The 12,685-nt window shown below is 35.0% G+C and overlaps 1 protein-coding gene across 2 annotated transcripts; it reads right to left on the bottom strand.

Annotated features, from left to right (window-relative positions):
• Nucleotides 1–5,398: 5,398 nt before the first annotated feature.
• LOC106794834 (sulfite exporter TauE/SafE family protein 3-like) lies at nt 5,399–9,704 on the bottom strand. Of its 2 annotated transcripts, XM_026124090.2 has the most exons (6): nt 8,923–9,703; nt 8,137–8,200; nt 7,764–7,852; nt 7,069–7,209; nt 6,475–6,547; nt 5,399–5,756 (listed from the first exon to the last, which is right to left on the bottom strand). In XM_026124090.2, exons 3-6 carry the CDS (start codon nt 7,777–7,779, stop codon nt 5,750–5,752), a joined length of 237 nt encoding a protein of 78 aa, XP_025979875.1. In that variant the 5' UTR covers nt 7,780–7,852; nt 8,137–8,200; nt 8,923–9,703; the 3' UTR covers nt 5,399–5,749. The 2 variants fall into 2 exon arrangements, with proteins under 2 accessions (XP_025979875.1, XP_040862299.1); XM_041006365.1 differs by lacking the exon at nt 8,137–8,200 and having other exon boundaries at nt 8,923–9,704.
• Between the last annotated feature and the right edge of the window lie 2,981 nt (nt 9,705–12,685).

Below are 12,685 nucleotides of genomic sequence, written 5' to 3'. Positions count from 1 at the left end.
AAACTTGATTTGTAACAAATACTTTATTAATAATTATTAAAAAAAAACTAAATGAAATATTTATTCTGAAAAAGGCTTCACTAGATGTGTCAGCCAAGCAAGGAAGGTGTTATGTGTTTGCTCCGCTAACTAAACCACTTGATTGGGTACAGGAATGCAAGCATCAGCATCTCGAACTTCCTCAACATTGAACTTCACTTGATCATTTCCCAAAGGAACGTTGTGGACATTCGTTGACCCCTCATAAACTTTTCTAAGAGCAACCATTCGGGAAGGACTGTCATCGATATACAACCCGCATTTGTCTAAGTCTCCCATTTCTAGGTCCTGCCTCAAGGGATCGACACAACTTTCCACCGTGCTGGCACAAGTAGTAGAAGGACCAACCTCAGCCTCATGAGACAGTGTGAGTCCCTGTGATTGCATCTGCTACTACATTTGGGATCGCATCTAGCTGAAGGACATCATTAATTGTTGAGTCACTTTTTGTGTGATTGACTCCTCTAGCTGGTCTTTGATATTTTATGTCAGTTACTCTAGATCTTCAGAAACCATGGACAAAAAGGTGCAGGAGCCCCTTGAAGTCGTTCCAAAGTAGTGTTTGATCATGACACCAGCTCCAACAGCACGGACACGATCAAGGTGCTCTGGCCGCCCAATGGCAGCAGTCAGTACATCCTGACGTCCATGGGCGACAAAGCTTCCCTGTGAGGCTTGCTCCTCCAAGGAATCTTGTAGTAAACAAACGAAACAAAATTGGTTTACTCATCCAATAATTATTATAAAAAATGACCACTAACAAAGGAAAATGATAAATAATTTTGTCTGCGATTTCCTTTGCTGCTTGAAATGTCATTTGGCCAGTTTTCTTTGTGCGGGCCATCTTCTGCTTCACATGTCGTCTAATGGGAGATGGAGGATCAACGACTGTTTCAGTGCTCCCAAATTGGGTTGCTTCCTCCAAGTGTTTCTTTTGCTTCTCCTTCATCAACTTTTTTTCTAGAAAATCATAACCCCCACGAGACAACACGTGAGAGGTAGTGTTTTGTTACTAAATGGCTTGCCCCTTCTTTCGAACATCCTATGACAATAACGCATAATGGTTAATTAATACAGTTGACAATAGTACGTGAATATAAAGTTTAAAAAACAATGAAAACCAACTAACGTCCCATAAGGCGCTGACAAAACTGAGTCCACTTCTCTTTGCTTATTTCGTACTTCTCTCAAACATTATCATCCTCACCCTCCTTTCCATGTGTCAGGGCCAATTTGGAGGTCAAATCTGACTTAAATTTGCTCCATCGCTCTCCTATGGTCTGAAGTATTTTTTGCTTTGTCCTCAAATCGGACGATTCAGGAATATCAAATTCATCTTGCGATACAATAAATACATTTTGTAGTTTGTCAATTACAAATAAGGATTTTTATTACAAAACAACATTCAACATTTAATTGAAATACCTAAATATCCTCCCATATCAGATCCTTTTGAGCGACAAAGACTTGTTTCCAATTGTCATATATAACATTCACCTTATCGTGAGCGACAATCCCCAAATATGTACTTAACTTCTTTCTGTGGGGACCATCGACATTCCTAGTGACAAGATCAACATTAACCATTGGTCTTCCCACCCCAACTGGTCTAGTAGCCAACAATCTAAGTCGTGTTGTTTTACTTGTCTTCTTCGACGTAGACAGTGAAGAAGGTGTTGCTGACTCGGAAGGAGGAGGAGGTGAGTTGGGTGGTGTAGCCATGTGCCTATTAAAAAACATTATTAATTAAACAACGTATGAAAACTATATTAATTTGTGTAACTAAAATTAACAAAGCAAGTAAATATAAAATAAATTACATTATATGATGTTAATTAATTCTTCTTCATCATGATAATTATGATTTGCGAGGACATCATCAACTTCTTCTTCTCCGTTGATGTTACTCAGCATTTGTGTGGAGAAAGGAGAGAGACAAGTATCAAGGGTTGAATCATCATCTTCAATATTAACACCAATTGTTTTTTCGTGTAGAACCACCGACCATCTTTCATCACAAGGATCTTGAATATAAAATACCTATATAGCTTGTTCTGCCATGATGAAAGGATCATTCTGATAAGCAAGCTTCTTCAGATCTACCAAAGTAAATCCAAAATCATCGGTTTGCACACCGATATTTCTATCTACCCACTTATACTTGAAAACACAAACACTGAATTTGACATAATTAACCTCTCAGATTTCTTCAATGACTCCAAAGTAAGGCATCAAAGCTACACAGGGTTTGTCATCATGTACAATAGCAAAGTGTTGAGATTTAGCCCTTAGACTTACACCACTATTTTGCATTGTACTCTTGTCGTCTTGTGATTTTGTGTAAAACAAATACTTGTTGATACCGTATCTTTGCCAAGTTGTAACATTTCTTTTAGGCCCATCTACTAACTTCCTTAATGTTTCAGATGCATTATGGTCACCGAAGATTATATCTTTAAATTACAAAAGTCTTGTTATTCTTTTTCAAGACTCTATTCTTGGTCATTTTTGGGTTACATTGCTTGACTAAAGCTTTGTGAAAAACTATGTGCGGCAAAACTTCATTACTATTATTCAGTATATACAAATGAGCTTGTTGCAATTCTTCTAGAGTTGGAGTGATAACATGCAATCCCCTTAAACCTTTACCTCTCACTCTCTCGTCAAGGCGAGACTCCAGAATCCCAACAGGTTTTGCCTTTTCCATGTACTTAGAACAAAACTCAATAGCTTCTTCTGCAATGTACCTTTCAATAATAGATGCTTCAGAACAGTGTAGATTCTTTATATACCTTTTTAAGATCTTCATGTATCACTCAATCGGGTACATCCACCGCAAATAAATGGAACCGCAACATTTAATTTCCCTCACTAGATGAACAATTAAGTGAACCATGATGTCAAAAAATTAAGGAAAATACATCTCCAAATGACACAAGATAATAGCAGCCTCATTTTCCAACTCATCTAACTTCAGAGGATCAACGACTTTGCTAAATATGGCATTAAAGAAAAAACACGGGCGAGCTATGGCATGCCTAAATTTCTTTGGCAAAATGTCTCCTATTGCCATAGCTAACAGTCGTTGCATCAAGACATGGCAATCATGAAACTTTAAGCCTACTAACTTGAGATCCTTCAACTGTGCAAGGCTCTTAATATTTGAAGAGTATCCTTGTGGCACTTTCACATGGCACAGACACTGACAAAAACTTATCTTTTCCTTTTTGGACAAAGTATAACAAGCTGGAGGCAAGTATATTTTGTTACCAACAGACCTTGGATGTAACTGGTCTCGTATACCCATCTCAACTAGATCTTGGTGAGTATTCAAACCATCCTTTTTCTTGCCTTGAATGTTAAGAAACATGTCGATGACATTATCACAGACATTTTTCTTGACATGCATAACATCAATACAATGTCTGACATCTAGATCGGACTAGTATGGAAGATCAAATAATATTGACCTCTTCTTCCATATGGAAGTTTTTACTTTTTTTCTTCTTTTAGGTCTTTCCAAATACATTATTGATGCCATCAACCCACTCAAGGACCTGTTGACCAGTTAAGGGTGACAAGCTTTCAGAAAACGTTGATGCTGAGTGTATACTATTTTTCTTCCATGTTTCAGTTGTACATAGTTTATGTCTTCTTCACAAATAGGGCATGCATGATGGCCCTTAATCTATATCCACTCAAATTCCCGTATGTAGGAAAGTCATTAATGGTACAAAATAGCATTGCAGGCAACTTGAATGTCTCATTTCGATACCCATCAAACACAGCAACCCCCTCATCCCATAACTTTGCCAAGTCTTCAACCAATGGACTAAGATAAACATCAATGTCATTTCCTGGTTGTCTTGGGCCCGATATCATCACAGACAATACCATTTATTTTAGCTTCATGCACAACCAAGGAAGCAAGTTGTAAATTACTAGCAAAATAAGGCAAGAATTGGGTTGCGTGCTTAAATTGCCATACGGATTCATTCCATCACTGGCAAGTCTAAGCCTAATATTTCTTGCCTCTTTGGCAAATTCTGGATATAGACTATTAATCTTCTTCCATTAAGAGGAATCAATCAGATGACAGAGCATTCCATCGTAATTTCTCCCATCTACATGCCATGTAAGGTCTTTTGCATCATCTGCATTGGCAAATAGACGCTTAAACCTTGGAATGATCAGAAGATACCAAAACACCTTCGCTAGGGGGCCTTTCTTGGTGCTTTGATCACTACTACACTCGCCATCATCCTTCACTTTGTATCATGATACCCCACACCTAGGTCAGTTGTGCATTTCTTCAAACTCATTTTTGTACAGTGTGCAATCATTAGGGCATGCTTGAATCTTCCGGTACTCCATACCCATCGGACATAGTATTTTCTTCGCCTAATAGTAAATTTTTGGCAATGTGTTTTCCTCTGGAAGCATATCCTGCACCACTTGAAGAAGTGATGTGAAGCTTTTGTCACTCCACCCATATCCGACCTTCACATTAACATAGGGGCACGTGCTTGCTGAAAAGATTCTTGTCCAAGATCATCAATCATTTCCTCTAAGAAATCTCTCATTTGTACATCAAGCGGTTCAGATTGGGACTCCCTCTGCATGTCTATCAATTTACCATGCCATATCCATGTCGTATAATTCTTCTTAATCCCATCAGACAGTAGATGTTCTCGTATGTCATCGAGTACTTGCATCTCCCGTTTAAACAATTTATACAAGGACAAAAAAAATTTCATCCTCATCCGATTGACTTCTTTCAGAGGCGAATTCCAAGAATTGTTCCACGCCTTCCTCACACGTAGGGCTCATGCGATTTGCATTCATCCGACTTCGATCCATCTAATTATTAACTCTGTGATACTCAGAAATTTTTTTGATCCATGAAAATCTCACTTTTACATTAAAGGTGTGGCCCTATCCCATTCAGAAAGACATTTTTATAGTAAATTCATACGTTAAGGTTAAATCTCTTTTTTAAAATTTGACAAAATTTTGGCAGCATTTCACATTGGTCTCCAAGTACACGATATGAAAGCGGTGAGATTAATTCCACGACAATCAAGTATGCACTCAGAGAACAAAGAGAAATGCATTGTACCGAAATTTCATCAAATTTAAGAAAATAATCTTAACCTTTACACATGAATGTACTATAAAAATATGATTGTTTCCAAATTGTCCAAATAGACAATTCAAGATTCAATACAACGATTAATGTAAATTATCTGCAAGAATCATTGTATTAAATCTCAAATGGGAATTTAAGGTTCACTCATCATGAACATAACTTGTACAAAAATCAATACTCATTAATCACAGTCAACAAGTAATAAAAGCATTGGTAACAAATAAGAGCATCAAAACTTTATGAAGAACAAATGTACCTGTGATAATGATCAATATAAAGTCCAACAATGAATGTCGTGATCACGATGCAAACAATAAAATGAAAAAGTGCCTACTAATTACATTGAAGATTAGACATCGTTAACTAAAAACTCTTAAGCAAAAACTTCATGAATATCGTTGTATCTATTCTAAACACACAAATATCGTTGTTAACTAGTAGCCAACATAGGTAGCATCCATAGTTACATGTTCTCCTCAGAGTGAGGGTGTGTGGATAGAAACTTCCCCGATGCAGTCAGCACGATCCAAAAATAGAGCAACACTCCAACAAATAGGTCAATCACCACCTGGATCAATCATCATTCCCAAAAACATTGGATAGAAACTTTGCAAACACAACAAATTGATAAGTACTTGAAGCCTTGAACTAATTCTACCATAGGCATCAAACAAATAGGGAACAAACAAAACACCAAATAGAACAATGGGATAAATATATAAATGAAGCACCATACCACTGAACTCTCAAACAACCCAACCATCATTTGTATAGTGGGTAATAATCCAGTACAAACAATTTTCAATTTCACAACATAATATCTAACATTTCACAAGATAATAATCCAGTACATTCTATATATATATATATATATATATATATATATATATATATATATATATATATATATATATATGCAAATCCCACATGAGCATGGCTCCTGCATGTACCACTTATCAGTTAGAACTTTTAAAGCAGCATCTTCAATTGAACCAGAAATTTGCACATGTATTAAGCCACACCTCAATAGAGAAACTCACTGAATGACACAGTATTGGTCTAGGGTGCTTGCCACACTATCTATGAGTATGCCTAACTTCAACTACAAAAAAACATTAATAACTTCAACTGCCTTAACCAAGAATGCTTAACTTCAGAGTTCATAATGCCACACTATCTTCAGAGTTCATAATGCCTAGTGAAGAATGCCTAACCATAATGTCATTTTACACTTGTTCAAGCTAACTTCAGAGTTAATAATGTCATTCTACATTACAATAATGTACCTGACAGCGCCATATGCAATGTAGCGAGATGGAGAGACATAGCGAGAACGGAGGTGAGATGGAGAGAACAGACCTGAGACAGAAGGACGCAGCTAAGAATACAGACCGAGAACATAGAGGAAGATAGTGCAGCTCAGACGAAGACAGGAAGAAAGGGCAGCATGAAAGACTAAGTGGACATTAGGGTGGTATTTTTAATAATCGACTTTGTTAACATCCATTTTTTAAGAAAAATGATGTTAACATCATTCTGTTAACATTGATTTTGGAAAAAACCGTTGTTAACATCGATTTTCCAAAAACCGATGTTAACAAATTCCTTTTGTTTACAAATATGCCACCGTATTTTTGTTAACATCGGTTTTATGAAAAACCGATATTAACGTATCAACGTTAAATCTATATTTTTAGTAGTGTTTGTATAATATTTTTTACAAGCTATTTTAGTATTTAATTTAATAAAGTGTGACATCTTGGTAGACACTAGCCAAGCTTAACATTTTCCATGGGTACTACTAGTAGGTAGTAACCTAATAAAAATGAATAATTTGTTGAGAATGTCCACGAAGCAATGCTCCAAAAAATAGTACTTACCAAATAAAACTACACTAACACTAAGTGTGAGGGTAAGTATGAAAATGATCACAGATGCTCTCCCTAGTATGGCAATAGCCTTTCTCACCAAATGTTGTCCAACAAGTGCAATAGTAGTGGCTATAACTACGAGGTAAAGAGCTGCAAGATAATATCGAAAGTTGAACATTAAAGTTCCATATGATAATAGCAAGTTATGGCTTCCTTAACCTATTAATTAGTCCATAAGATAATGCTTTTGGGCCAGTTTGAGTTTTGACTTAAAAACTGGTCAGTAAAATTTAAGTGATTACTAAAAACAATTTTAATTAGGACCTCTTACCAAGTTAGTCAATACCTTTTTCTTTTTTCTTTTTTAGAAGTTTAGCTAGCGAACACTACCTAAAACTTACATAGGAAATAATGATAAATTGACCTATACAAAAGATTAAAATAAGATCTAAAAAGCATCCTAAGTTACAAACAGAGCATCCTAAGTAAGTTATCGACCTATAGATATCCTTTCTGTCTTTTGAGTAGTAAATTTTAGTTCTCTTTTCCTTATAGCCAAGCTAAACTATATATACATATACTGTTCAGTAGTAATTTAGCGGAAAAACTAGATATATCCATAGAGTATTTCATTATCATAGTAAACATTAACTATAAGGAAATCTTAATACATACTGCATCCTGTAGTTTCCAAGTACCTCTACCTGAAAATATGCACATATTGATCTGGCAACTTTCTCAAAGCATTGATAGCACCTTTAATATCATTGTGTTCGTAAAAACTCTGCACCACCTACAAAAGCACACACATTATTACTACTAACTAGTCAATGATGTTTATTGCAAAATGGTTCTAGTTTTTCATCATTTTCTTTATTTAGCCCTATTTAGAATACATGTGGCCTAACACTGTTATAAGTTCCTTGGCTAAGAATAATACAAATTGAAATATCAAGTATTAATAAATAGGGACCAAACACAATAACAAATAATATTAATAACCAGTAAAAATTATCTACAACTTTGTCAGGCGGGAGCTAAGATTACTTAATGTTACATCATAAGTTTGCATCAGACCTTCAATGATTTGCTCTTAATTTACAGAGTTTGAATCCTCTTTAGAAATTTGAGGCTCAACTTTCTGCAAAATTATATAACAGAATAAACATGAATTAGTTGAACTACCCAAAAGTAACAATTCGTGAAAATGAGTGCATGATTAAGTTTGATCTTTCACAATCTTTCAAGGCATATTATATTTCATTTTTTATTTAGTACATTATAGAAGAAAAGACAGTAAAATTTAGAGAAATCAAAATAGAAACAAGAGCAATGACACTAGAGCAATGTTCCAAATTTGGATAAGGATGCGTTCAGATAGAGGTTCAAGAGAAAACATATGAGAAGCTAACTCCTAAACTTATGATACCATGTACAATGTTAGAGTCTGTTTTAATAAATAATAGTTTTTTTAAAAGCAATTACAATTTGTCTAGCTATTTCCAACCAACAATTATGAAATTCTGTAAGTGGATACTATCTAGTTACACATAGCATTTAAACTAAAGTTCAATCTAGATACTTAAAGCATACACTTACAAATTGCAAGTCCCAACTAAGTAACTTCCCATATATGGAAGCCTTGCATATCTTATCCTTCTTTGCCTCCTATATTTAACTAGGTGTAAGTGGATACTGGTTACACATAGCATTCCAACATACATATATATGACAAGTAATTTATGAAGGAGACATGGCTGATTTTCTTTACCAAATTAAGACTAAAGCACAAATCAATAGAAGCTTAGACAAAAGTAATGTTAATAGCAACATTGATAATAGTGAAAAAGCTCTCTATCTCACCTTTACTTCCTTTAATGCCACCGTACTTGAAACATAGTGATGTTCATTCCTCTAAGGTGGTGCTTGATCTTCAATATCTTCCAATCCAGCCCTAGAATCAGTTGTTAACACTACTCATACCCATTCCAAATCACTACCACGTCTTGCAGTTGCCGCATCATACACACCCTCCCTATGAATTGAAGCATAACGATGACTGCCACCGTGTAGATCAACCACTTCAATCTCCTCTGGCTGATCATTTAACTGCATTTCCACAGAAAAATTCACACTAACAAATTTGATTTAATTGCATTTCCCTGGCCCCCCGAACGTTTCCATTATTGCCTCCCACCTCCCTAGCTTCCCCTCCGAATTCTTCACCATCTACAAATCCTCCTCACTCCACTCCTTCTCCTCCTCCATCATCATCACACATTTCTCGATTCCATCAGATTCTTTTCACTTTTCTACCGCACTAATGAAAACCACCGGGCCTATAGTGGTGGCTTCCTCGGGCCTCCGCTGTCATTGTGAGGACTTCATATTGGTGTCCTCATTGAGCTCAGGCTCCCGATCGGGAAAGTTGACAACCTCGCCACGGTCAACGCGGACATCAGTGCCAGTGATAGAGGGAGGGGCGAAGGGGCCAACAAGGAGAAAGAGTGGGAGGCAGAAGAGGAGCGATTTAAAGAGCTCTGCTTCGAGGAAGAAGAGGGAGAGAGTGAGGAGAGAGAAATCGTAAACACAAGACCGAGGAAGATGAGCAGGCTTTGTTGAAATTTGCATTTCTCCAACAATGACAGTTTTCTATAAAAACAAAAACCATCGTTGAACGCAATAAATAAATATGGTTTTGTTAAAAACTACATTGCTCATTTTATTTTAATTATGATTTTGCCACCATATTTTCTTGTATGATGATTTTTTGGAAACCGTCATCGATAGAGCATCGTCGAATGTTATTATTTTAATAGTGATTAAGAGACTTTCTAAAACTAAAAAATGTGAAATATCTAGCAACTCAAGCTAGTAGCTCGAGATAATAGCTCAAACTTAGGAATCCTAGAAAGCCTCATCTTCAAAGTTCTAATTAAGGTTAGATTAAGAAGGTTTGCGAAAATGGGTGACGTGATTTTTTTGCAAATCAGTAAATTTTACTAAGATAATTACTTATGAGGGTTAATTTGCATTATATGCGGACACGTGATACTCAATGTTTTACATTAATAGTCAATGTTTTACATTAATAGTCAACGTCTAATTTTTTTTCTAGGGACTCAGATAGTCAATTTGGAAAAAAAAGGGGACTCTAATAGTAAATTAAAAAATTGGGGGACCAATTTAATGAGTTAGGAAAAATAGAGGGAATATTTTTTTCAATTAAGCCTAAAAACAACTTAGAAGCAGATAATATAGAAAAGAGAGAAAACAAAAGAATGAAAAGAATTGATACCTCTAGTATATTTTCATAAATGGAGTAACCTACTTAAGGGTACAAGTTGCAATTACATGGTTAAAATGATTTAATTGTATTAAGACAAAACATAATCATAATGGGTAGTCATTATTAAATATTCAAAATTCTTCCTCTTGGATGTTCATTGTTTGAAAATGTGTCTTGTTAAAATCATACTATTGAAAAAGTCCATGGAACAAAAATCTAGTAAAGAAAAAATATATAATTTTTTAATATGTTATCATATTTTGTCTTATTAAAAATCTTGTTATGAAAACTCAATGAGACAACAGCACGAATGATTAAGCATTTTTAGTTTAGTATTTTTATATTCTTCTTCGCTTATTTTACCTCTCTTTGACTCTTATTTTCTCACCTTAACTCGATTTTGGTCTTGGGAAAATAATTGATCTTAACTAATAATTGTTGCTTATTTTCAGAGTTTTTGCTTACTTAATCCATCTGCCTTGTTGAAGGCCTATAGGACACTATAGACCTCTAAATGGAGCATGTGAGTAGTCCCTAGAAAGCTAAGGAAAAGAGCCCTCAATGGGAGGAGGAAGAGTTTTTGACGAACCTCTCTTTGGTCTTGTCAATTTTATGTGATGATGTGCCTTGAATGGCACTTGAAGAGTTTCCTTTTCCCTTATTTCATATGTTGTCTCTTAGTTTGTATTTCATTTCATGCTCACATTGAGGACAATGTGCACTTCAAGTGTAGGGGGAGGGTTTAGAAAAATATTGTTTTTTGTTTTCTCTGTTTCTATATTCTATTTTAGTTTTTGTATATGTAACTGTTTTTTGTTTATGTTTAGCTGTATGTTATTTCTGTGGGTTTTCTTGTATCTGTATGTTGTTTTTGTTTTTGTTGCTATTTTTTGTTTTGCTGTATTTGTTTTGTTTTGTTGTTTTACTGTTTTCACATATAGAAAATAAAAAAAATAAAAACAAAACAAATAAAGATTTTGCAGTTGCTATTTTTTTATGTTTTTGTGAAATTTAGGTATTTTTCCATATTTTTCATAGGATTTATAACTTGTATAAATTGTGAGAGATGCACCATTTTTAGTTGAGAGGTTTCATGCTGGATGTGAACCATTTTTAAAATTGTTTAAGTGGTAAGTAGGCTTGGAAAATAAAATTTAAGGTGGATCATGTGCGATAGAATTATGCCTTGTGAGTTTTGGGGCTTTTGTGGATAGATTGCACTATTCCGTTGATGATCTTTCATGTGTGATTTTACCCTTGTGCTAGGTTACTCTAGGTTTTGCCTTGCCTTTCTTGTCATTCCTTATTGAACATGCATTGATTGAGATGATTTAGGCCTTCTTTCTTTTAGCCATTAGCCAAATAAACCTACCTTGCATTGATATCCATTTTCATTGTCTTTGACCCTTTAACCCTTTCTTTCATTTTGTAGCTCATTACTAGCAAAAAGTGGAAAACCATGGTGTCCTAAACTTTAGGGAGAAAAGGGGCCTTGGAATTGTTTTGGGAGTGGTTTTCAAACAAGTGTGGGAGATTTGTATTTTATTTTATGAAAGTTCCTTTATGTTTGTCATTTCATTTTCTTCTGACTTGTTGAAAAAAAAAAGTAAAACAAAGAAACAAAAACAAAAATTAAAAATAAAATAAAAGGAAAAAGGGAGTATAAAAATTAAAAAAAAAAAGTGCAAAAACAAAGAAAAAAATGCATTGAAAGTGTAGTGTGGTTCATTTTCACTTTTGTAAGTTCTTTTTATTTTAATTTTGTTGTTCTCCACTTTGTTTCTTTGTTTTGAATCCTCTTTTCACTTGTTGGCTTACTCCCTATTGCCCCTCTTTTCGCTTAGTTTTAGCCTACATATCCTTCTCATATCCACCCTTACCAAAGTCACACATTACAAACCAATGAAAGCCATTTTGATCTTTTGATGCATGTGTAGTTCAAGTTGAATGGATTAGAGTCTTGTCGAAATTTGGATGTGCCAGTTACTTGTGGTGCTTGACTATAAACACAAACCTATGCATACACAATTGGTGAAGCTGAGTATTGTTCTTTGAGAGATTTCTATCACCATGGCACGTTCTTAATTTCACTTGACTACTTGTCCACTTTGCATTTTGTGATCATATGTTCATGGATTCCTTGTTACCTTAATACCATTCTTCCATTTTCTATCTCTCCCACTTTTGTGAATTGTTAGGATCCATTGAAAAATATGTGTGGCCTATTCATTCCTTTCTTTTAGTTGTGGTTTTACTTTAGTTTGATTTCTTTTCCTTAGTCTTTTATTTAGTTTTTCCCCGAAGTGCAAAAGATAAAGTGTTGGGGAATTTGATTGA

The sequence above is a fragment of the Glycine max genome, chromosome 10, assembly GCF_000004515.6.
Source record: "Glycine max cultivar Williams 82 chromosome 10, Glycine_max_v4.0, whole genome shotgun sequence".
Taxonomy (NCBI): Eukaryota; Viridiplantae; Streptophyta; class Magnoliopsida; order Fabales; family Fabaceae; genus Glycine; species Glycine max.
Note: the sequence above shows the minus strand (reverse complement) of the source record. Positions and strands in the feature narration are given on the sequence as shown.